We start from the raw sequence: 24,656 nt of genomic DNA, 5'->3' as shown, positions 1-24,656 counted from the left end.
GTAAAAAATATTTTTCTAATTCTAGTTTGTCCCAGTCTGTCAGAGTCTTCTCCAGAAGCTGGGCTGCCATTACCGTGAGATTCACTTTGTGGCCATCGGCCTCTGGCTGTACAAGCCAGTGTGGTTTTCAGATGTGCATCACCTAGGGCTATGATGTGTGTGTGTGTATGTGTGCATTTCTATCTGTGAATGTTGGTGTTAGGGAACATGAATGCGAACCAGCCAAACTGAGGATAACTGGGTGATTTAATAGGGTGCAGGGATTGGAGGACTGAGCTGAACCCTCTGGAGCTTCCACTCTGAGGACACTGGACCTCATATTTTTCACTTTCCCCATCTGCTTTACCTTCTTTCTGTCTGAGGACCTGACAGCGCTTTCACACATCCATCAAACTGCTAACATTTTAAACTGTTGTTGATGACAGCTGCAGCATATCCAATAGTCAGCATGCTCGACTATCATAGCCTGGGACTTGTTGGTGCAAACTGTGTCCAAACAAAGAGTTGCTGCCTGAGTTCACATTTGCCTTCCGCTGTCAACATTCATTTGTGACTCATTTGCTTGCAGGGTTTCCCAGCTTCCTTGGTGTTACATAACACTGAAAATCTTTTTATGTCTTTCTCCGTGTGCCCCTCTTTTTTTCTGTGGACTTCGCACATGAAAACAGAACAACACACATGGTATGGAGCAGGTTGAGGGGAGCAGAGGAGGAAGACAACCTCCATCTGACCCTGGTACAGACCATGAAACAACCATTGAAAATCCCAAATCCAAATGTCAACAAAAGATTATCCCCACAGAGGCCCGACATAAGATTTTCCCTCTTAAAGCGACTGACACAGCTCTTGATACAGGGACTGACAGAACCGTGACAGCAAAGCACAAGTGTGAGATGTATTGTGTAGTATTTGGCTCCTGGGTGATACAGCTACGTGACATGTAACAAGCATAACACCAAATACTCATTTGGAGCTTATTACAACATAATGGTGAAAATGTTATTTGCAGGAACAAAGACTATAGTTTTGGTGATACATGGTGGTGGTATTATACTTGCACAAGAGATGTACACACTTTAGAAGTCCCAATACCCCTCAGATATAATGTCCTGTTCATGGGCTACAATTATAATATTGAATCTCAAAGCCTTACAGATCAGTAATGGAGGATCAGTCACGTCTCATTTTGTAGTATTTATATGATGTCAGCACCGCTATTTTGCTGTGTGCCTCTTTGTGTAAATTTGTCCTGGATTAAAGGTGTGTATCCTATCTAGTCAAAGCTGATCTAATTCTTGCACCCTGAAAAACATTAGACTACTCAGCTGTGATATCAAACACTAAAGGCCCAGTGTCTCGGTGGACGAACAAGAACAGCTGAAACCGCACTATTGTTTATTGTATTCATGAAAGCATGCATGCATACATGTGTCGTATGTCTGTATACCGTATTCCCTGCAGGTCTCGGGGGTCCTGACCTCACAGTACCACTTGAGCTGGTCTCGTCCATTAACAACTCAATGCTGACATGGATTACACTGCAGCTCAACAAATCCTGACCATGGCATTCGTGCTCTGCAACAGCACAACTACACCGGTCCATTCTTTACCACTGTCAGAGTTCAGGGTCCTCTGTGACTGAGGTCAGCCCCTCTAATGACCCCACCTAGACACGGTTAATGATGCACATGGGCTTAATTATGAATATGGTCTAGATATACTACTGTATGCGTGAGTTTGACTGTTTTGTCTCACTGAGCAATCTCGTATCAATCAATGACACAAAGGACTTGCCCTAAATGACAGCGACAGAGATGTAATTAGTGTATGTTTGGTGCTTTCCGGCATTGACCCTCCCATTAATAATGAATGTCCATTAGAATCAGACTTCTCACGTCACGGCCATGCACGTCTCCTGAAATCCCATGGTGATACTAACGGAGACATCTTAATCAATGAGAGACACACTATTGCACCTGGTAGATTGCCTTCACTGAGTGCTGTTTTGCTCTGCGCTCATTATTCTGAAATGCGTATTTAGCCACATACTCAAACTCGTACTGCATGCACACATGCGCGCGGGCACAGTGGAAACAGCCGTGCGCCCACACACACACATGTGGTTTGCGTGCAAAGGTCTGTCCCAGCAGTGTTAGTGGAGCTTTAAGCCTGGGCTAATCTGGAGGGCAGCTTGGATAGTGTTGCCAGTGGATTTACATTGATACCAAAGCCCCCCTGTAACTTTAATGGCAGCCATTGACAGTGTTAACATGACCTCAGGACCTCCGCAGATCCCCAACCCCACCTGTCACAACAAATGAAACATCACACAGCACCATGACAGGCAGCCATCTGCTCTGTCAAAGGTGCAATCCCACTGTTGCGTAACAAGACATTCTACGTTTTGAAGCAGAGCCGGGAGAGAAGGAGAATGAGGTTTGAATTTTAGATGAGTCAGGTTTCATTGTCACATCAATGTCAGGGACAAGGGGTTGAGTCCTGCTCCTCTCATACACTGACTGCATTAGTTCTGACATTGATGAGGACCAGTGGTGATTAAACAGTGATTTATTCTGAATCCCTCTGGCTTCTGTGGGTCTGCGGAGGTCTCCTCATTTTACAGATTAAAGCTTTAGTTAGACAAACATTTCTCAGAGCTCTCCCAAAATAATCTCGGTAGGCGGAGCCACATCACATGGCCACATATTGGTCATGTGACCACAGACTGTCCTGCTGTCTTTGAGTGCAGATCATTGCTGTGTCAGGGTGCAGATATCACAGGGCTGCACAGAATGTGATCCAATTCTGTCAATTTGTTTTAATTATTTGTTTGTCAGGGAGAGCATGTCGTGCAATGGTATGTTTAGATACTGAATTTAATAGAAGTGAGTGATCACATTTGCCTTGATTATGGTAATTGATCGTTGTGCTTATAAGTTACTGTGTTGTTTCCACTGGCTTCTGTTTTCTCTTTGTTCTCCGCTCATTCAAAGCATCTCAACACACACTGATCTCCACTGCCTGTGTGTGTGTGTGTGTGTGTGTGTGTGTGTGTGTGTGTGTGTGTGTGTGTGTGTGTGTGTGTGTGTGTGTGTGAAGGTGTAATCACATGTGGCACATCATCACCGAGGGGATTTTCCTCTACTATGTCATCTTTATTTAAAGAATAAAAGTGTATCTCTGCCATCATCCTGCATGATTTACTGCACATAAATACACAATAAGCTGTGTGCGCTCAAAGGGTATACTTGGCTGTTAGTAGTGCATAGATTTGTCCACTAGGGTGCAGCACAGTGGACTGTCATGCAGCCTACACACGTGCATGTGCAGGGCTGATTATCCAGGACAACACACAACTGATCCAATATATCGTATGTCACTTTTGTTGAGTTAAAGTCAAAGGGTATACTGTTTATTTCTTTACAAAATGAAAGCACACAAAAACATGTTGGAATTATAATAGCCGAGCTAAGTGTTTCTTTTATCAGTAAAGCATCTGATTTATTATGTGTGTCCTTTATTTACAACTGCATACATCCAGTGCAGAATCATATGAGCATAGCGTAACAGACAGATATCAGAGCTCTGTGTATTTGCAGCTATAGTGTCGATGTCTTGTCCATTTACCTCTGCAGGCATGTGCTCAGCAGCAGCACCGAATAGAAACAAGGAAGTTCTCCAGCAGAAAAAAAACATGTGCCTCGAGATCAAATGTACAATTGATGCTTTGTTTTCAACCCTTTACTACTGTGTCATTTATTATAAACTTAAATTTGCATTACTTTACTGTAAATCTGCTATAACCGGTAAACAAATTCAATATTTCAATTTGTCCTGCAGTGGTTTCAGGGCACATAACTCCACCTTTTATAAACACTGAGCATCGTCTGTCGCTTGTCAATTAATCGAACGATAATTCAAACTGAGCCCAGTCAGTTCAACCTGATGATCACAACACTTGTAATAACAAAATAAAATGGTATAGATTTTGCACTTTAATTATTAAGAAACTCAAAACCATCAACCATCATTTCTGCACATGAGTATCGATCACATTAGATGCTCAGTTATTCCTGTCACACTCACGGCGGAATCACATTTTGTCCAGCGCCTCGATTTAGATCCGCGCCACATTAATGCTTTTGTTTTGGTTTTAAACACATAAAAACATGTCCCGCAGTGTCTGATCGCTTCGTCCGCTCCGGTCCCGTCCACCCTCCGTCCTTCTTCCCCCTTTACCGGGCGCCTGCAGCTCCAGCCTCCGCTCCTCGAGCCGCTTCCACCGCGGGCAGCCTCGCTGTGAGTCCCGCAGGTCGGTGTCTGATCCGCGCGCTGCCCCTCGCGTGTGATCCCTCCTCTCGCGCTGCTCACTCTGTGTGTGTTCGCCGCGCGCGGCTGTGCGCTGAGGTCTCCCGCTGCGTTCAATGACTCCTCGGAAATATGCAAACGTAGAGGGAGCTCAATAGGGAAGCACACGCAGTTTAACGCAAGTGGGACATAAATACAGTTCAGAGTAGCAATACAACCCTTTTTTTTTTTTTAATGAATGAAAATACTTGGCTGGCCGAGCAACTGCCCGGTTGCCCTCTTTTGACTGAGTTGCCCCTCTGGAGAAAGTTAAATTATTATTGTGGCTGTATAAGTAGGAGTAGGCAAATAGTTTGCTAAAGTTTAAACACATTAAAGTCTGATATCATGCAAAGCAATGCCATTTATCAAGTGACGCTTGTTAACAGTCTATTTTTGAAGTTTGAAGAATGTAGTTTGCAAATCAGAAAGGTGACAGTGTTAAAGGTTCAGTGTAGAATTTAGTGACATCTAATAGTGAAGTTTCATGTTGCGGCTGAATACCCCTCATGCACCTCAGCTTCCACTTCCAAACATATAAGAGAACCTGTGGTAGCCTTCAGTTATCATACAAACTCAAAAGGTTTTTAGTATGTCCAGTTTAGACAACTGTAAAAAACATGGCAGCCTCCGTAGAGAGGACCCACTACTGATGTAATTATAAAGTATGTAAACATAGGCTAAAGAAAACAACAATTTGTACAATTTAGAAGATCACACACTAGGGAAAACATCACTAGGATTAATTTATATTCAGTTTCTGCCAATAGATCTCCTTCACCCAAACCTTACACACTGAACCTTTAAGATCAAGACGCAATATCATATCTCTGCTTAAACTAGCGCTTAGAAATCGGAAGCCTGCATGAATGTGTTATTTCACATGAGCATGGTGTGTGCCTTTTTCTCTCAGGTCAGAGCAAGCTCCCCTCAAAATGTCTCTGTATCCCATTTACAGGGAGTTCTTGAATGCAGCATAAGCCTCGTGTGTATGTGCGTGTGTGTGTGTGTCGCTGTTGTGTTTGTGAGGCAGAGAGTTGCGTGCGAAGAGCTCGACATGTCATTCAGTGGAATCCGCCACCTGAAACGCGAGGAAGTGAAGGCGACTCAATTGGGTATAAAGCATCAGCCAACATCTGCCCCGAGCAGAGCGCAGCTGATGAAAACATCAGCTCGGAGCGGAGCACACAGGACCTCTGCGCTTTTATTTGATTTCCTTGGACTTATCATCATTTGGCGTTACCGAGCCGGTGCACCCTGTGGGAGACGCGTCTCTCCCTTTTTTTCTGCACTTAGAGTGAATGTGGCTCAGCGGCCAACAACACTATACTGGAATTAACTGACATCCACACTGATATTGGGTGAGTGGACTTTATTTCTTTTTTTTTGGTGTTATTTTATTTTTGAATTGCAAATAATATTTCATTGCTTTTTCATTAAGGGTCCAGCATGTCTTTGCACTGTTATGGATGTTAAATAGAAGTTGCACCGGTGTGTTATTCTTAAATCTAAATGTGTTAGTTTTTTACGCCACCAATCTCAACTCTTGATATTTTGTTGATTTAAAAAAAAATCTTTTACTTAATTAAGGTGATTTTAAGTTCATTTTAAAGATGAGCTAACTGCATATTTAACCTCAATGTGTGACTTGTAATGTTCAGCAACGTGTGGGGACGTGTTTCAGTAATCATGGCTTTTACATGTGAACCTAACGTCCCCTCTGTCTCCTCCGCAGCGCACCTGTTACCTCCGCGGAGCGCATGACCATGATCCCTCCGGGAGACTGCATGTACGCGGGCAGAAAGAGGAGGAAGCCCATCCAAAAACAGTTAAGGAGCTGATGCTTTCATGGGTTTTTGTTTTTGTCACATCAGTGTTGTGTAGTTTATAGGGATGCACATTTTGTTGTTGCTTTTTTCCTAATCATTTAACCTGAATGGAAAAACACAAGTGTCGACTTCATGAATTGCTTTTTTAAAGAGTAGATGACAAAGGCGTGAGCTCTAGTTGGTATTGAATGAAATGTTGTACCGAATAACAGGTTTACAGATGTAATACTAATGATCAGAGCATTTTATTGCATATATATATATACTATTATTAATTCCCCACATATTTAAAGTTCATTAATTATAAGCATCTTACGACTCACCTTGGCTTACTTTTAAATATTTATATCCAAATAGGTAGAAATGGGAGTGACTTATGGGTAAATTGAGGTCTACTTTTTTTGGACTAACTTGTCAGCTGAGGCCATGAATAGTGAATGTAGGTTATATAAGATTTTGAAGAGGGAAGTGGTAATTTAACAAGGCCTGTGGCATTTATAAAGTTTTCATGTTTTGCACCGCCTTCGCTGCTGATCTGAAAGGAAATGTTTGCCACATCAAATCACTATTGTATGTGGACTGAAATATGCATTTGGAGTTCTAGTTTGCCTCTAATGCCACTGGATGTTGTAGAACTGTGAATTATAATTAGGTGCCATTCACTGATGTTTCCTTGTCTAATTATGGATTCAAGATTTTATGGGTTCTCTGTGCATATTTTTTAAACTTACAAGTGAAGTAAACTTTTGCAGAATGCTCTGATTAAAACTTGACATTCACATTTATTCCTTTCGATATTTTTCAACAGTAACAAGTGTAAAAATGGGATTATTAGTTGAGTCATCGCAAGGAAACAAAGTCCATGCATTCACGTAAAAGTTTTCCGTCTCTGTTGAGATGGACAGAAATGTTCAGCTGCGGAAATCGGAGCTGACCATTACATATGCGGATCATGTTGAGTTCTGCTGGTAAAGCTGTGTACTCCATATTAAAATACACACACAACTCTGTGTCCAAGCACACTTGGACATCCTCTGCGGCACTGAGAGGGACAGTGCCGTGTATTAGCAACACTTTATTACCAATACCAATATCAGGGATCACTGAGAAGATTGAGATAGCTGCAGTGGGTATGATTAAATACAGATATTTTACATAAATGCTAAGATTGAAATGCGTCTCGTGAGAAAAAAAGAAAAGATCATTGGAGGAAGCACAGTGTGGTGCATGATGTATAGGGGAAAGCTGAGTCAAAAGGAACTGCGGTTTATTTGGTCATGTGTCTCTTGTTGTCAAGGGAGCTTACCGTACCTCATCAGTCCTGTAGTTGTTTCCCAATAATGACGAACAACTATAACATTAATGAATAAAACTTAATTCCGGCCAATTCTTCCTTCGAATAATCCAAAAATCGAATAGGAATACAGTGAACAATGAGTTAAGTACACAAAGAGAGTTTTTGGAAGTTTTTATGTTAAGACCCATAAATACAGGGTCTTGGCCACAGTTTATATATCACTGCTGATAGCAAGGAGACTGTAAGCTTTATGAAAAGGCCTGTGTGATGTACGAATGTTCCCGTTAACAGAAGAATGACTCCAACAAGTGAAGTCAAACAACTTTTCTGTGTCTTACTTCTTGTTGAGGTGGTTCTCCACTATGTTTGGACCATATAGCTAAAACCGCAATAGTTTGCAGCTTATTTTAATGTGTGACTAATGATTAACACACACACACACACATTCCCCGGTGCCCTCTGAACCCCTCTCTTTCTCTCTCTCCCTTCCTGTCCGTGTCATCCTCAGGAAGCCGTCCTCGAGCAGCGAGAAAACCAACCCGTCCAAGCGGCACCGGGACAGGCTGAACGCCGAGCTGGACCGGCTGGCCAGCCTGCTGCCGTTTCCCCCGGATGTCATCTCCAAGCTGGACAAGCTGTCCGTGCTGCGCCTCGCAGTTTCCTACCTCCGCGTGAAAAGTTTCTTCCAAGGTAGGGGGAGTGAAAAAGTTGTCATTTGTTGTGGAATGGGCTCGAGTGTCTGGTTCATGTGTGCATGTGAAAGTGTTTGGCTTTGAGTTGATACAAGTTTGACTGATATGTTGTTGATAATAGAATATCAGTGCCTGAAAATTGGCATAGAGTAAAATGGTTTATCTTTGATAAATATATAGTAGATATGATACAGGGAATTTGAATATGCTGCCTGGCCATGAAAACCCATTAACCTATGTAAATTGATGTTAGGAAACACTGATAACATTACATATTTAAGTTATTAATATGATTAGTATAGTTACAACCTTATAGGGAGTTTTATCCTGGTTTCAGGTTAAAAAAAACCCTGCATTTTGTATCATTTTGCCACAGAAATAGTCACTTAAAGATGTTTAATCTTGCTTCCCACCACACACTGTCATTCAAACCCTTGTTCATTCAGCCTGGTGTACGTGTGATGTTCAACTAATGTTCACGCTCTTAAATATTTGTCAATAGCTTGTGACCTCTAAATCCATTTAAAATGCAACTAACGATAAGAGGAAGAGGACTGATAATAGTGGCCTGTTACATTCTGGTCATCTCTTAGAATCTGGGAATAACCTGTGAATTTATTGTGTCTGCGTCATGAGTAAAAAATCCTCTGAGCTCTGTGTCATGAACTGACTCTGATTCAAAGGAAGAGATAATTCAAAGATTAAACAGCACAAATCTCTCTTCTTGTTTTATGGTGCAACTGATATTTTGTTTTTGAGTAGCTTCCTTTCTTTGATTTATAATTGAGGTTTTATTAAGATGACTTGAAGAAAACCTCTGCGGCAGCAGATATGAAGTACTATTTGTCTTATAGTCACATGTAATTAAGAGGTACACAGAGGCCGCACACTTGTTTTCCCACCCTCCCACCATGCACTGAACACCTCCCTCCTTATTCTCCACAATCCCCGTCAAATATTCATGGGAATCTTGTTAACGTATTTAGTTGCTGGTGGCCTTGGTGGCTGCTTCATCAACACGTCAGCCACTGGACAGCTGGATGTGACGGCTCAAGAAAATGAGCATCGAACCACCGTCCCCGTCTTTCTGGAAAATGTGCGCAATAAAGTTGAAAGAGGGTGGGGGGGGAGGGAGGCATGTTAGGAACTTCACTGCCTTCAGGAAGAAATTCCTCATGTAAAGCTCTTTTCTTGGTTTTTTTCTGAGGGTCTAACCAGCTGAGAAAGTTTTGCAGCTGCATCTCCATGGCTTTCCTCTTCTACCTTCTTTACCCCTGATCCTTACAGTACCGTTAATCTCCATCATCCGCTACCCTTGGTTTGGCATGGCACCCAACCACTGGCATCCTGTTTGGCTAGAGTCATGCAACTTTAGGATCACACACACACACACACACACACACACACACACACACACACACACACACACACACACACACACACACACACACACACACACACACACACACACACAAACTAACATAACACTCAGTTATTGTACCCACAAATGCTCATTTAGCTTAGCCATCACGCAAAGACGCAGTACAGGTGCTAATCGGACTTATTAAAGGTGCCTTTCCTGGATAATGGCTCACGCAGAGAGAGAGAGAGAGAGAGAGAGAGAGAGAGAGCGAAAGACCGCACATCACGCCTCAAGGAAGAGTGATGATGGCTGTCACAGCAGAAAAGTGAAGAGCTGGAAAATGAAGACGGTTCAGGCGTGTGTGTGTATGTGTGTGGAACTGATAAAAGTGTTGAAAGGTGTGTAGAACCTGTTGAAAGACAGAGAGGTGATATTGCTTGTGTATTGTTTGGCAGTGTTAATGGGTCACCTCAAAGTTGCAGTCAGAACCGCAAAGGTGGCGTTTGTCTGTAAATATTTCAGGATCTTCCACTCTGAACTGTGTGAACATGCATTAATGCCAAAGCTTGTAGCTGATCGCTCGGCCTCTGCTGGATGCCTTGTTATCAGTGGCAGAAGTGACCAGCTTAGCTGTCTTTTGATGCTACACTAATGGGATTAATTAGAGTGGAACATGGGGGATTTGGTTCTGTAAGCATCTCGCTTCGGTCCACTCACTTGACTCTCCCAATTACAGTTTCCCCCACTGATATTTAAACCTTTAAAAGTGTAAAAAAATAAATAATTCTAAGATGAGCAACACGTACACATGCACATCCTTCCTGTGGTTTGTAGCAACAGTCATAATCATCTTTCCTTTTCCTTTTTTTTTTTTTTTTGGTGGCTATTCAGTGACTAATGCCCTGACAGCATGACATGAAACCATGAAAAACCGTAACTTTAAGGTGTCATTTGCCTTTATAAATGGTTTTCACAGGAAGAATGACGATTTCTCTGCTTGTATGTGATGCAGTTCTTCTGTTTGTCCACTGGGGGGGACTGTGTGGAGTTGTTACTGAGTCAAGACTGATGTCCAGTTCAGTTAGTTGTGATTAAGTGAGTACAGGATTTGGCTTCGGGTTGGGTTGTATCACCTGCCTTGCCCTTTTAAGACTCTGGTTTATTGACTTATCGGTATCTCGTGTACAGTGTGTGAGAGGGTTTCAAGAGTGGCAGGTGGTTTTGGAAGCACCTGAGATTCCCCCTCTCTGTGTTGCATGACTGCTCATGGGTGGAGCACAGTAAATGATGTGCACCTATATTCAATACAAATAAAACCCTTCTGCTTTTTGTGTGCATGTGTTGATAAAAAGCAAACATACAGAGATTCACTTAATCATCATACAACATCATACTCCTCATGCCTACCTAGCAGAACAGTAGGCATTAGTGCCCAATTATGCACAAAATATTAAATTATTGATAAATTCATAAACACATGCAGACTTAAAACTTAAAAGCAGGAGACACTGCTTCCTCTTTCTTTCAGTGCTTATGCTGCAATAGTTATCTGGACACAATAGAAATACATATAATCACATTTAAGTAATCCATGGCACAGGTGAAGCCTGCAGAACGGACCACATGTCCAGAGAGTAACAGTCCTACAAAAAACAATCCTAATAATACAAAGCCAAAATCATCATTTCATAGCTTACAGGCTGTGTGGAACTCTTAGTCCAATCTTTTTTATAACATTTTTTTATTTTAGGTCAGCGTATCGATACTTTTAGCATTTCTAGTCAAATACCCAAGCCCTATAGGTCCATGAGGACATGTGTGTTGACAGTCAGCAGGCTGTAATTCTCTTCCCCTCCATGTTAGTTCTCTGCCCTCACTGTAATTGCTGAGCTTGTTAAATATTTACCCTGAGGATTAACTATCCCTCCTTTGTCTTTCTGCCCCGATTGCCTTTATTTCTCCTCCGGTGATGTACGTGCTTTTAAAGTCTGATTTGCTTGATCGTGTTTCACTGCGTTTTAAAAAATCTCATTATTAAAACTAGAATTTTGCTTTGTTGAGAACTTTTAATTAGGTTACAACCATATTTTTAGAGAGGATTTCTTTATTAAAAGCACATTTTACAAGGAATTCTTTCCATTTTAAAATTGTTATTAATTTGTGTTATTGCTGAGATGCTGACAGGGTGTTGTATCATAAAACACCTGCAAAAGACTAAATAGATAGAGGTCTTAATCCTTTCTAAGTTTCCTTTCTTTCTGTCCTCCTTTCCCCCTCATCCGCTGTAGCTCTGGTGCCTGTTGGACTAATATAAATTGAAATAGGCTGTAACAAGATGAGAAGTCAGCAGAGCTTGTGATGAGAATCAGATGGGAGTTTTAAGAGCGAGATCCTGGGGACCATGTAATAAAGGACGGAACGTCCTCCCTAATGTGCTGCCTGTCATCCTATAAATAAGGCTGTTGTATTGCTCTGCCATGGGCTTGATATCAGTTGATGTAATTTGTGGTAATGCATTAAAAGTAGCTGCTGGCATGATTTGTATGTCAATATAGTTAGTTTCTTTTTGTGGGTATTGTTTGTCTGTAGGGTGGAAATGCATTTTTCCTAATAAAAGTTGTAAAATATGTAAACTTGTTACCACCACTGGTCCAAATCCTTCAAAGAGGTCTGGCATTTCTTCTCCTTAAAAAAATACTACTTATGGCGTGCCCCTGAGCAAGGTAGCTTTTAGACTTGAATGTTGGCACCTGCGTTTTTGCTAGAGTGTGTGTTTTGCAGTCTGCACGCCATGGTGGCTATTTTGACAGCATGCGCTCTGGTTCTTTGATGAGGTGGGACAGAAGCTTAGTTTGACGACATCTGTCACAGTCTCAGGTCTTGACCCGCGTGGTGCTGCGATCAGATTCACATCACACCCCATTAATCCATATGTATTTCTCATTGCACCATGTCTGTCTCTCTCCCCTCTCTCGCCGTCCTTATCTTCACTCTTGGGATCAGATATTAGAAGTCTTTCCTTCACCTCCTCTAGCGTACCAGCTGCACACTGACTTGGTTTTGTCTATCTTTTAACCTCTTCTTTGCATGTTTTCATTAAGTATTCATGCATTTAATTCATATAGTTTTATATCTTCTTCTTCTGCTCTATATTTTCAAAGCATCTGCCCAAAGTAAAGGGACATGCCTGAGGAAAGTTCAATTAAAGTTGATTGGTGGATTTCAGGCAAGTTTAACAACAAGAGCAACACTGGAGAAAAAAAGCTTACAGAGGCTTGTTTTTATGATCTGTGACCAGCATCAACCTTCAGTGGTATTTAACACCTCAATCGATTAAAATCATCCATAGTTGTCACATTTTACAAGAAGCCCACTTTTTTTCAGTTTTCTTGTTCTCACAGCTGTTCGAACACTTGTTTCCTTATTGTTGCTCATTTCAAGGGATTGTAAAATGACTTGCCAGACAAGTGGGATTATCTCACACTCAATGGCTCCAGTTATAGTTGTTAATATTCCTGTATTTATTAGTTTTACCCAGCTATCATACTTCATAAAAATATATTTATGTTTAATTGTGCAGAAGCTGAGTTGCATTCTTCCAGCAGTTTCTGTTCTATCATTTAACTGTGGCTTTTCATCAGTAACACAACTGTTAGTTGGATGGAGATAGTTTGTGCACTCCAATGCAATATAATTATTTCCAGCCTGAACAGAGAATGACCAACCATATGATTTTTAGAATTTAAGCTGCAGGTGATAATAATCTTTTCCAGTGTTATTCTGGTTAATTTAACCAGTATTCACATGAAAACTCTTTTTATTTTTGTATCTTAAATCCTCTAAAACCTTTGCAGAGGTAAACATAAAAAAAAAAACTTTATGAATGGACACACAAACTATCTAGATGACTTCAGTGCAGTAACGCTTGGCTTTTAGTAAATGATCTGCTCTGAAATTTGCCGTGTATTGCAATAAATCATAACAACCCCTAAAATTACCACCAAAACAAATCTCATGCCCAAATATAAATGCCTGTGGTGTAAGTGTATCCACATCATAGCGGGGTGCATTTATAAGTGTGTCTGTGTGTGTGTGTGTGTCTAGAAGTCCTCAATTATGGCTGTCGGACCAGTCGGGGTGTTGACAGGGAATGGTAACACACATATAGACACACACAGATGTGATGAGAGATTCGAGTGCAAGTGTACCCATCTCTGCCAAGTTTGATAACCTATATATATTTATATACAAAATCCATAGAGCAACCATATCTCTGAATGTGTTCGCACCACATTCAGGATGTTTACTGTCTGTCTATTTCTAAATACTGGGTGAGCTACAGCAAAAGAGGAAGAGAAAGGCCACAGGCAGACCCGCACCACGCATATGCCTCTTGTGACGTCAACCGACAGACAGGAGGTGATTTTGTAACCAAGAGAGGAAGGGGAGAACAAGGCAAAACCATCAGTCTAGGTCCTAATTCTCACATCTACAAATTTAAGATAATTTCATGGATGTAAGCCCCCTTTCACCACTATTTGTGGGTTAATCTTTTTCATGTCAAATCTGTATCCAATCGAGTCAACACAAGTGCAGACCATTTAATTTCCCAAAGAGGGAAGTGCTGCAGTGGGATAGCTGTTCCTGAATGGAGTCTTTGCTCAGGGGTGAAAATGTGCTCAGGTCAGATTATAGATGGTCTTTGTGTTTACTAAACTCTTGGTGACCCTGGACTTTTTCCTTTCCCTAAACTCCACAACCCAAATGCAGACGAGACGCTAGGGCAGGGGCCAAGACAAATCAGCGAGCTGCACAGACTATAAATGAAGTGACAAGGCTTAGCAACAGAAAGGTCAAGACATGGTCACTTGAAGTAAAATGCCTGAGCTATTGAAATTTAAGGTGAACCATACACTACGACCCACACATTTTTCACATTCTTATTCAAAGTGTGATTGAATTAGCAGCTTGTTCACTTTGTCTATGACTCAATGAAGCCCTTGCTAGTACACATGTATGTTTGTCATCTCACTAAACTCATCAATCTTTCTTTGTTTGCTCAGTGTTAGCATGCTGACATAAGAAGTTACCTCAAAGCACAGCTGTGCTCAGGTACAGCTTCAATCAGGCTTTTGAGAATCAGGATAATTTGGGTTGTTTGAAGGAACCTAGTGGTCAGCATGGTGGTACGGTGGTTAGCACTGTCGCCTAATAGCAAGAACGTACCAGGTTTGAATCCCATATTTTTGTGTGGAGTTTGCATGATCTTCCCATGGCAGTGTGGGATTTCTCCAAGTCCTCTGGCCTCCTCTCACAGTGTTCCACACGCAGAAGAGGATTAGGTTAATTGGAGACTCCAAATTGTGTGAATGAGAGTGTGAATGATTGTTTGTCTCTGTATGTCGGCCCAGCGATACGCTGGCGACCTGTTGAGGGTGTACCCCTTCTCTTGCCCAATGTCAGCGAGGATCAGTCCTGTTCCCCTACAACCCTCAAAGGATAAGTATAGATAATGGATGGATGAAGGAATCTACTATCATAGGCTCCCATAATAGGTACTTGGCTGCACAGCTCATTAACCCATTTCTTACATCTGTCGAAAGCTTTTTTGAAGTGAACACTCAAACATAGCGAAGGTCAAACCCTTAGACCTTTTCATGCGCCCCTGTTGTTTGACCCAGTCACAGAGGGGACTAGGAATCACTTGGAATCAGTTAAACTTCACAGGTAATTAGTATCAACTCGACGAGCTGTGAATCAATGCTCACACGCTGATTTGTCGATGCTTCATTCACGCCTGACGATTGCACATTTGAGGCCTCCCAGCACACAGTGCATGCAAGCTCGAGGGATGCAAGGAATTCCACCCATCAGCCCATCATATCAGTTAAATGTCATATGTCACAACAAGCCTGAAGATAGATATAAGCTGACTGGCCAGAGCTGCACTTCGGTTGGTGGCACGAAATCCCCTGTTTACCCTGAGCTGTTAACAGACTTTTGAAGAGCAATAAAAAGGTAATGCTTAGTGTCACAAACTGAACGGACTGACTGACATTAGTTATTTTCATGAATCGTCTCATCAGTTTTGGTGATGCAACACACATCACTTATTATTTTAGTATTTATTTGTCCTCTCCATCCTTTGAGCATAACGCATGGATGACCTGCCTCCATCTGGACCCATCCTGGGCTTCGTGTTGGGCCTCTCCCCATCTCAGACCTTTCTCATTCAGCTCTGCCATCACAGTTCGCCGACATACTGCTTTGGGTTTGTGTTTTCTCTGTGGTGTCTTAGCGCAGTCCTTTGTTTGCGGTTCTGCAGTCCATTCTGAGGACATCCCACTGTATCTACTCTGGTTCTTAGTCTTCTTGCAAGGTTCTTCATATGAGACACATCATATAACCCTTGTAAAACACTAGTTTTGTGTTTTGATTCAAAGCATCATCCCAATTTGGTGTGTTGGTATGTGCTGAAGCAGAGAAAATTTGCATGTTGCGTGAGTGTTATTGTGAAATGGACTCACAGACTCACCCTGTCACACCATTTCTGTCACCTCTCTTATTAACTCTCTGTTTATTCTTTCTTCTTAAACACAGTTTGACCATGACATTTCTGTCCCTGTCTCCTCCTCCTTCTCCTCCTCCTCCTCCTCCTCCTCTTCTCCTTCTTCCTCTCGATGGGGTTCTGCCCTTCTGTTTGTTTCGCTGACCTCTTTGAAAGAAAATCACCTCTCGTCTCCATGTGTTACATGGAGAGTGCGTGATCAGGCTAAATGCCACTGCTCAGGCTTTTCTCCTTCCTCTTTCCTCCACATGCAATGTCTGTGATTTCGTGCTACAAGCTCTACACACAGAGATAGATGTATGGCCGATTTATATGTTTCTAGGGTAAAAGGTAAAATGTGTTCTCACAAACTTAATGCCAGTGCTCAGGGTTTAATCATTCCTTTCCTTTGGGTTTGGGTGAAACAAAATGATGATAATTTTGGCAGAAGTTCACCCCAGACACCAGTAAAATGGTTGGATAAGGTGTGATGAGCCTGTTTCTGCTGAATGTGAAGCTTCATGCATATTTGCAGTTCAAATGTTCTTATATTTACTTGGTTGCAGCTAACACAACTATTACCAGCCCTATGATTTCATGCTAAATTGTGCATTAGTTGCATGTCGGCTCACTCTCCCACCCTCTTGCATGTGTGTTTGCCCCCTCTGCAATAATCATCAACACAATAGCTGTTAACTAGCACGACAGGCCAGCCATGCTAATCCCTTGTATGTGTCGAGTACTGTGAATGGAGAAGCCGCCTTATGCATTTAGGATCCTCACAGCTAACTCATTAGTTGCTTGAATCAAAGGCATGACACTGGCTTTGTCCCTGCCTGGCCTCTCGTGCCACAGACACTGAACTCGCTTGAGTGGAGTTGGACTCTGTTGGCCTGGGGGACCAGTGGAGCCCCCTGGGATCACAAAAGGCCATAAGTGAATTACTCAAATCAGTGCCGAGGGGGGCCCCCTTCGACGCTAACTGTAACAGCTAGTGGCGGCTGCGCGGCAATGGGAGGTGTGTTTGTGTGCAAGTGTGTGTGTGTGAACAGACGGGTAGAGTGTGTGTTTGAGTTTGAGTGAGTGTGAATAGACAGCCAGGACTCATGCAGAGGGAGCAGAAGCCTTTGTTGGCCCAACACTATTGTTGGGAGCTGTCTTGTGTAATTATTGTCACAGCTACCGCCTAGCACGCTGCTCTGCCTGAGCAGGAGAAGCACAGTGGGACGAGGAGGGAAGCAACAAGCACTAAGTCCCCTGGAGATTAAGATGATGATTATATTATGGAAGCAGTTAAAGCACGCAGTGATGCTACAAACATGCTGACAAATCCCAGCTGTTGTTTTACATATTTTGTAATATCAATTAGAAATTGTACATCCCCTCTCTGATGTCGAGTCTGTTTTAACCTACAGCTATTGAACGATAATGTTCTTGGCAGTCATATTTCTTATTGCAAACATTTGTTCTGCTCTTGGTTTGCAGTGTGCTATTTTTACAAGCACGTCACTCTAACCATGCTGAACCCCAAACTACACCCCTTTTGGCTAAGATTAAATAATTTCACATTGCCAATTTATATTCACCCCCTCCCCCCCCCACACACATACACACAACAAACAAATAGACTTTGTTTATCTCCATGCAAACATGCACTATAGCTTACAGATTTATTCCTGCCCAAAGCCACATGTTGAAAACCCATTTGATAACTCATTAGGGCTCGGAACAGTAATTTCTTCATTTGTTGTGGTGTGCTGGAGGCTCTTCTGCGCAGAAACAGCTTCCTGAGTTTTCTTTTAGAACAATTGTTGTGGGATCAGTGAATTTGAGAAAACTGAATTCATTTAGCAACAGTGCGGGAATCAAACAAAGAAAAGTCTTATAAATTGTTTTGAAATTGTAAGACAATGTAAATAAAAAACAAGTGGAATCAAAGAATAATATTTATTATTGGCAAGCTTGCCCTGTTTGTGTACCTCTATTGTCCTTTTTGCATGGCTTAGACACAAATCACAATCAGCTGACTGATGGTATGACATAGATTCACTCCCGAGAACCGTCATCCTGGCTCAAATGGCAACCAGTTTCCTCTCGGTGAACACCCAGGCCCTATTAGCTACTGCACAACCAATTTAACATGGCCACCAGCATAAAAAGCTCAGCGGTGTCAGTAATGCGATCTGTTGATGGCTAAACCAAGCGAATGGAGCCGCTATTCATAGCGGCTGATGAATGAACTCCGTGACACTGTTTCTCTGGCACGATACGGGCCAACATCTTACCAAGACAAACCACTAACCAGTGAAGTGGGTGTGAGGGGAAGAAACCAACTAAATCTAAAAAACTGTCACAGCTGTCTCTCCACATTTTGTCGGACTTTATTTCCATTTAGGAAACACAGTCTATAACCTCAGCCGAATGCATCATGATTCTGGACACTTACACTAACATTGCAACAGAAAGGTGCTCTAAATGTACAGATACCTGAGTGATGGAATGAATGGCGAGGAACTGGAGTGTATGCTCTTTGTAAGCAACACAACTGGTAACAATTCTGACCATGTTGTTTTTCTCAACAAGGTTACTGTCATGGCATGATCACTACAACCGGTACACTGTACTTCAGACCGTTTGTTTTGCCTGTCACCTCCATTTAACTTAATTGAAGCATGCTTGGGTGTACAAAAGTGTCCGGGCCCGGACCCTGCTGTTGTTCTCTAATGTAAATCGATATGTTTCCATGCGGTTGGAAAGATCACTAACCAAAGGTGGCATCTGACCCGATACAGCTCGATACACTAACTACCGTCAGCCAGATGAGGTCCCCTTTCATCAGCATTTGATATGGGAAAACAGGAGCACGTTACCCGCCTGAGTAAAAATAGTTCCTGAGATCATGTCATATGAAGTTAGGGTTATTTGAAGAAGCTTTGGGTTCCGTTTTTTTCAATTTCAGATGAGGTTGGCCAAAATGTAAATTCACCGTACATAAGTTCTCTCATATTAAATCCAATTAATGGTGCTGTAAAAAGCGTTTGTTTCAGTCAGAACGGGCCAATTAATAACGAGAGTTAATTAAAGAGAACAAAAAATGTAATACAAGGGGGTGTTTAAAAAGGGTTTTGCGTGGCTTTTATTTTTTTATTGCCTGGCAGGCCTTTGCTGCGCTCGGTGCATCGGGAGCAGCCTGAACTCTGAGTGAACTCCTGCTCTCTGCTGAATTATCATCGAATGAGTGAGCCTGACAAAATATTTTTAGGGTGGGGAGAGACGTAAGCAGAGGGTACAGCGAGCGAGACAGAGGGTAAAGACAATCGTTCCTCTCGCACACACACACACACACACACACACACACACACACACACACACACACACACACACACACACACGAAAGACACACGAAGCACACACGAAGCACGCTCACTCGGGCGCTGCAATGAGAGACAAAGTGAAGGTGAACATCAGTAAACAGCTGCGCGATCGTCTTTGACTTGACAGCGTCCAGGCACATTGTTTAAGAGGGAAAGCTCTGCAGGGCCAAATGTCTCAAGCAAGGCAGTCAGGTATGAAGGCAGTCAGGCTGGACAGTGTGTGTGTGTGTGTGGGGACGGGGGCCATGCAGGGAGAGGGAAAGAGAGAGAGGGAGAGGAAGTTGCGTGACTTGTGCTTGGCTCAGACCTTCAGCCCCCCAGGCGTTAGTTGTTAGCCAGGAGAAAGGAAGGTATATCTTAAGTGTTCAACAGTAAACAGAGCCACGACGGGGCCCTAGTGCTTACTGGGATTTATTCTGGATGTGTGTGTTTGTGTGCATGTGTGTGTGTGTGTGTTTGTATGCACTGTACAAAAAATGATGAGCAGGGGCGAGGGATTTCATCTTGAATCCCTGTTGTGTCAACCTGGCTTCAGATTTCATCACATTGTTAAAGTCAATCAGAAAAACTCCACTGGGGTTTGACGATTTTGCACAACCACCCACACACACAAAAATGTCGGGTAAAACACGGTTGACTCAAGACAGACGTTTTAAAGTGTTTCCTTTATTTATGCGTTAAGACCATTGATTTCTACTGGAGGCATGTGTGTGTGCGGACATGAGTGCATGTGTGTGTCTCCATACTGGATCATTTGCCCCCAGTGAAGGTTTTCATGGACACCACCAGCATTAAAGGCCCACTGGGGGGAGTGCATGGTAAAAGCTCTCTGAGGCTTTTTGAGTTGCAAAAAAAAGAAAACAGTAAAACATGTAGCGAGTGAATAATAAAGGAGAAGAAAGCTATTTTTAAAAGTTGCTGTCCTTTCTTGAGTTGAGTTGGTTTTGTCTGCTCATGATATTCTCCCTCATATACACCACACAAGCTTGTTCAAGGCGGGAATGTTGCGCCTTTATTCTCGCTGTTCTGTATGCGGTACGAACACGGAATGAAGGAGGGACTTTGTTTTTCTGCCTTTAAGTTGGCAGTGGTGGTCATAGAGCTAATTTGACTTCCGTGTAAAAGGGAAAGCCATCATGGCGGAGACAGGACGCTCATGCTGTTGTTGCCAGAATAAAAATCACAAAGTGTAAACAAGCAGAGTGGCATAATGGCAGACCTCTTCACGGCAGTAAAGTGAGATCTTGTTTAAAAGGGGCTGCTTTATTTTAAAGGTTCAGTGTGTAGAATTTAGTGACATCTAGTTGTTATAAAAACTCTTTGTTTGTCCAGTCTGGACTACTGTAAATAACATGGCATTTAAATATAAAGGGCCCATTCTAGGGTAAAGAAAACAACAATTTGTACAATTTAGATGAAACACTCTGATGAAAACATCACTAGGATTATTTTATATTCAATTTCTGCTAGATCCCTTTCACCTAAATCTTATACACTGGACCTTTACAGGCTGTTAATTACACTAATGTGGGTTTTAAATACGTTCGTCACTCAACTGCAATGAATCCTGGCATAGGTTGGGCTGGAAAGCATCCAACCACAGCCTTTGTTTCTAGGGGATAGAAGTATCCATTTGTCTTTCTAGAGGGGATAGCCTAGCCATGCCACTGTGACACAATTTGTCTTCAAATGCATCCTCTGAAGGATGCAACCCCTGAATTGGGACACAACTATTGTTTATCTGATTTAACCTCCATTTCTACTTTCTACTCTACCACAGTCCTTACTTAAAATGTCACAGTAGCCTATTTCAGATATTTCAAATTGCAAATGAAACAACGTTTTCCAGTTAAATATTAACTTCAAAGAGGTTCCTTTGTGTTTTTCAGTTTATTAGAAATTGAGCCACAGGCATCATCAAACCTCCGGACCTTCCAGCGACCTAGCAGCTGATGACTTATTCATCAGGCGCAATGTTGTGACCTCTTAAAGATGATTCATGACAGGGAGCAAAGAGATAGAGTCAGATCCTCATATCGGGTACTACTGCCGCGTCGCTGCCAGATAAGTGAGCTATATGGCTTATATCGTGGGCTTGACTTCACATTTAATGTCAGCTCATAAGCAACACATGAGATATTCCTATATATGAACAATAGGAAAAAGTGTAAGGAAGAGGGAGAGGATAAGGAAGAGGGAAAACAAGGACATGGAGAGAAAATGACAGAAAGAGGTGGTGAAGAGAAGTGTCAGACTCTGTTTCTGTCCCTGAGGATCGTGTTTAAATTGGCATGTTGCAGAGAGAGCACTGTTAGACCGAATTTAAACAGCTGCCGGCTTCACCCACAGCAACACACACACACACACTGGGGCCCTCCCCTGCTCTAAACTTGCGTGCGGAGCCGGGAAATTCTCCATGCTAATGTGCCAGGGTTTGTTTTCATCATCAAATTGCAAATGTTTTAAATATGCATCACACACACTCGCGCACACACACACACTCACACATATACCCACATTTATCCAGTCACAGCGCTGACAGTCTAATCCTTGTTTTCATTCAGTGTCATCTGTCACTTCCACCCATGTTTATTTTTCATACACCCCTCCCATAATTTTTCTATCACATGTGATTTTCTGATGCAGCGCTTCTTGACCTATAAGGGCCCGCACTGCTTTCCCTGGCTGTGTCTCCAGATTCACATGTGCACAGGCTTTTTTCAGTGCGGGTCCGGGATAACAATTAGCTCGAGTACAGGGTGATTAAAGGGGGAAAGAGTGTTGGCATGTTTGCGCAGGGACTGTACAGCCTGGAATACCAAACTTTCCAAGCTTAAGCCCTTGAACTGTGAAGCACATACTTTAAACAGAATCACAGTTTACGTAACTGTTGTGTAGTTTTAATACAAAAACTACAGTGTTTTTACATATTTAATTTTGTGTGATAAAATTTGTCTTTCCTAAATGTGACCAAGTTTCTCAGTGTGAAAAGTTAGCCCAGCCCCTGCAGCTTTCTCACACGGAAAAGATGTAGACATGACAGTTTTCACCAACGTTGAAAGCTTGTGTAAATATAGCTCCAAAATCAAAGCTGAGTCACATCCACTTGTCGTCCATTGCTGCCTGCCACCTGCGTCATTTTATCTGTTTGATACCAGTTCAAAAGAAGCTGTTTTCACATATATTCTTTCTGTGCCATTCCATCACATTGTGGAAACTTTGGGTTTGCTTAAAATGATGTTGAACTTTGCTACCTCTCACACATTATTGCCTGTCAAATGTTTGCCAGGAGGCCTTATTTGATTTTCTGCAGAAAAGAACCTGCAAATCTTGGCTTAAAGATATGGATAACCCAGTTCAGACTCAGGGAGTGAGAAGTGCATTTTTTGCTCAGAGTTAAGAGCCGAGTCAGTGTAGGGTTATCATTTCAAAGGTTATATTAGTCCATTGCTTATTGCTTCATGGACTTTTGGTTAGGTGCTTTCCCATTACACCCCACAAAATTATTCTCTTTTACTGATAAAAAAACCCAAGTATTTCCTCATTGTCCCCCAAAGCCACCCAATTTCCCTGCTCACCAAATTAAATAATTGTTGTTAAAAGCACTCTCTGCAAGAAAAGACAAAAAATAAACCTTCAATTATAGCTTTTGGATAATTCATTATCAATCTTTTTTAAAGGGGACGATAACAAAATAAAACGTCTTAGCCAATTTAAAGTGAAATTTAAGCAGAGATTGGTCAAAGCCCTACCATGACTAAAATTAAGGGTAAACAACAGATCACTAGAGACTCCTTCCTTGTGACTCATGAGCAACGAGTTCTCAGAAAGAAGAGAGAGAGAAAGAAAGAGAGAGAGAGGGAGAGAGAGAGAGAAACAGGCTTGGGGGAGGATGAGGAGGAGGAGGGGGAGCACCATAATAACATCATTGTGGCTGTTTGAAGTCGCATCAGGCCTATTTCCCAGATACAGTAAGTACAGGCTGTCTGCATGTCTACTGGCCTCTCGCCACTCAAAGGCCACATTCATGGAGGCGCTGCCGCCCTCACAGAGGGCAATTGGATCCACCGGATACCCTTCCCTTCTCACGCAATGTTGTGTAAACCCAGGGAAAATGACCTCAATATGTCCTAAACAAGTTAAGGATGAAGATGCCGCACCCGCTCACATGTCTCAGGCATGATAATGTGGTGATAGCTTTATAAATACCCACTCTCATGCACACACAGAAGCAGCAAAAACTGATTGTTTCCCTGCATCTGTCAGCGTGTCTCGCTTGAGCTGATGCTGCTGTTGGATCCCTTTAAAGGCTAACAGCTCATCTATACCATCTGTTCATATTTGAATCCTTTGTCTTTCATGTCGGCATAAACCAAAGAGTTATTTGTAGCGTCTGGTGGAAAACAACTTAAGAGAATTAGCCACAAAAAACACTGAACCAACTAAATGCAAAAGGGCGTACTCCCTTGAGTTTAATGATGATTGTGTTGTGAATCAATACAGAATATTCAGGAGGAATTCAGCGAATCAATGCTCTACATTTTGAAAAAAACAAAAACATGTGGTGGCTACTGCGGCGATGGCCACGAATAAATCAAAGTATGGGAAACACTGACAAGTGTGAAAATGCTTTCAGTTCATTATGAAACTGAAGCAGGTCAGAGGAGGTCAGATGAGCTGACGGGTCCTTCAGTAAGTGTGGTCCATGCATTTGTCAAAACAGCTGAGAGAATGTGGGCACATGCATCCCAGACCACCTCCAAATGTGGGATAAGTCAAGTATAAAACAATTTTAGGAGAGGAAAAACAAAAAAATTTCACCAACTGCTCATCTCAATCACTTTCACTGGGTTTCCTGGGGCTCATTCTAACATCTGACACATAAATCTGGTCCATTATCATTGCTTACGTCAAAGGGTATTTTTTACACACAATGGCATCCCTTCTCCTCCGACAATTCCTCCTGTACATCTATAGATAAAGACTCATGTATAAGTAATATCAAGTTAGTATAAGTAATCAGAACTAAAGCCTGACGAATCTGAGGGGCGAGACGGACCATAAATCTTCTCAATTCATCTGCATCAAACTCTCAAGGTTTACAATCATTTTATGGCTGTTATGATATCAAGTTCTTCTGGGGTCTCTTGACCTTACATGTGTGGTGTTCCTACTCGCTGTGTCCTCTTGCCTCCTATCATTTTCTT

General features: G+C 42.2%; 1 protein-coding gene across 2 annotated transcripts in view; it reads left to right on the top strand.

The window, feature by feature from the left end:
- The first annotated feature begins 5,354 nt into the window (after positions 1 to 5,354).
- Positions 5,355 to 24,656, top strand: part of ahrra (aryl-hydrocarbon receptor repressor a) — a 65,711-nt gene continuing 46,409 nt past the window's right edge. For both annotated transcript variants that reach the window (XM_035142109.2, XM_035142107.2), the window contains exons 1-3: positions 5,355 to 5,708; positions 6,083 to 6,175; positions 7,982 to 8,163. In XM_035142109.2, coding sequence (XP_034998000.1) covers positions 6,108 to 6,175; positions 7,982 to 8,163 — 250 coding nt within the window. In that variant the 5' untranslated portion in view covers positions 5,355 to 5,708; positions 6,083 to 6,107. The remainder of the gene's footprint in view (positions 5,709 to 6,082; positions 6,176 to 7,981; positions 8,164 to 24,656) is intronic.

This window comes from Hippoglossus stenolepis, chromosome 19 (genome assembly GCF_022539355.2).
Source record: "Hippoglossus stenolepis isolate QCI-W04-F060 chromosome 19, HSTE1.2, whole genome shotgun sequence".
In the NCBI taxonomy this organism is placed as follows: Eukaryota; Metazoa; Chordata; class Actinopteri; order Pleuronectiformes; family Pleuronectidae; genus Hippoglossus; species Hippoglossus stenolepis.
This window is presented reverse-complemented; position numbering and strand designations above follow the sequence as displayed.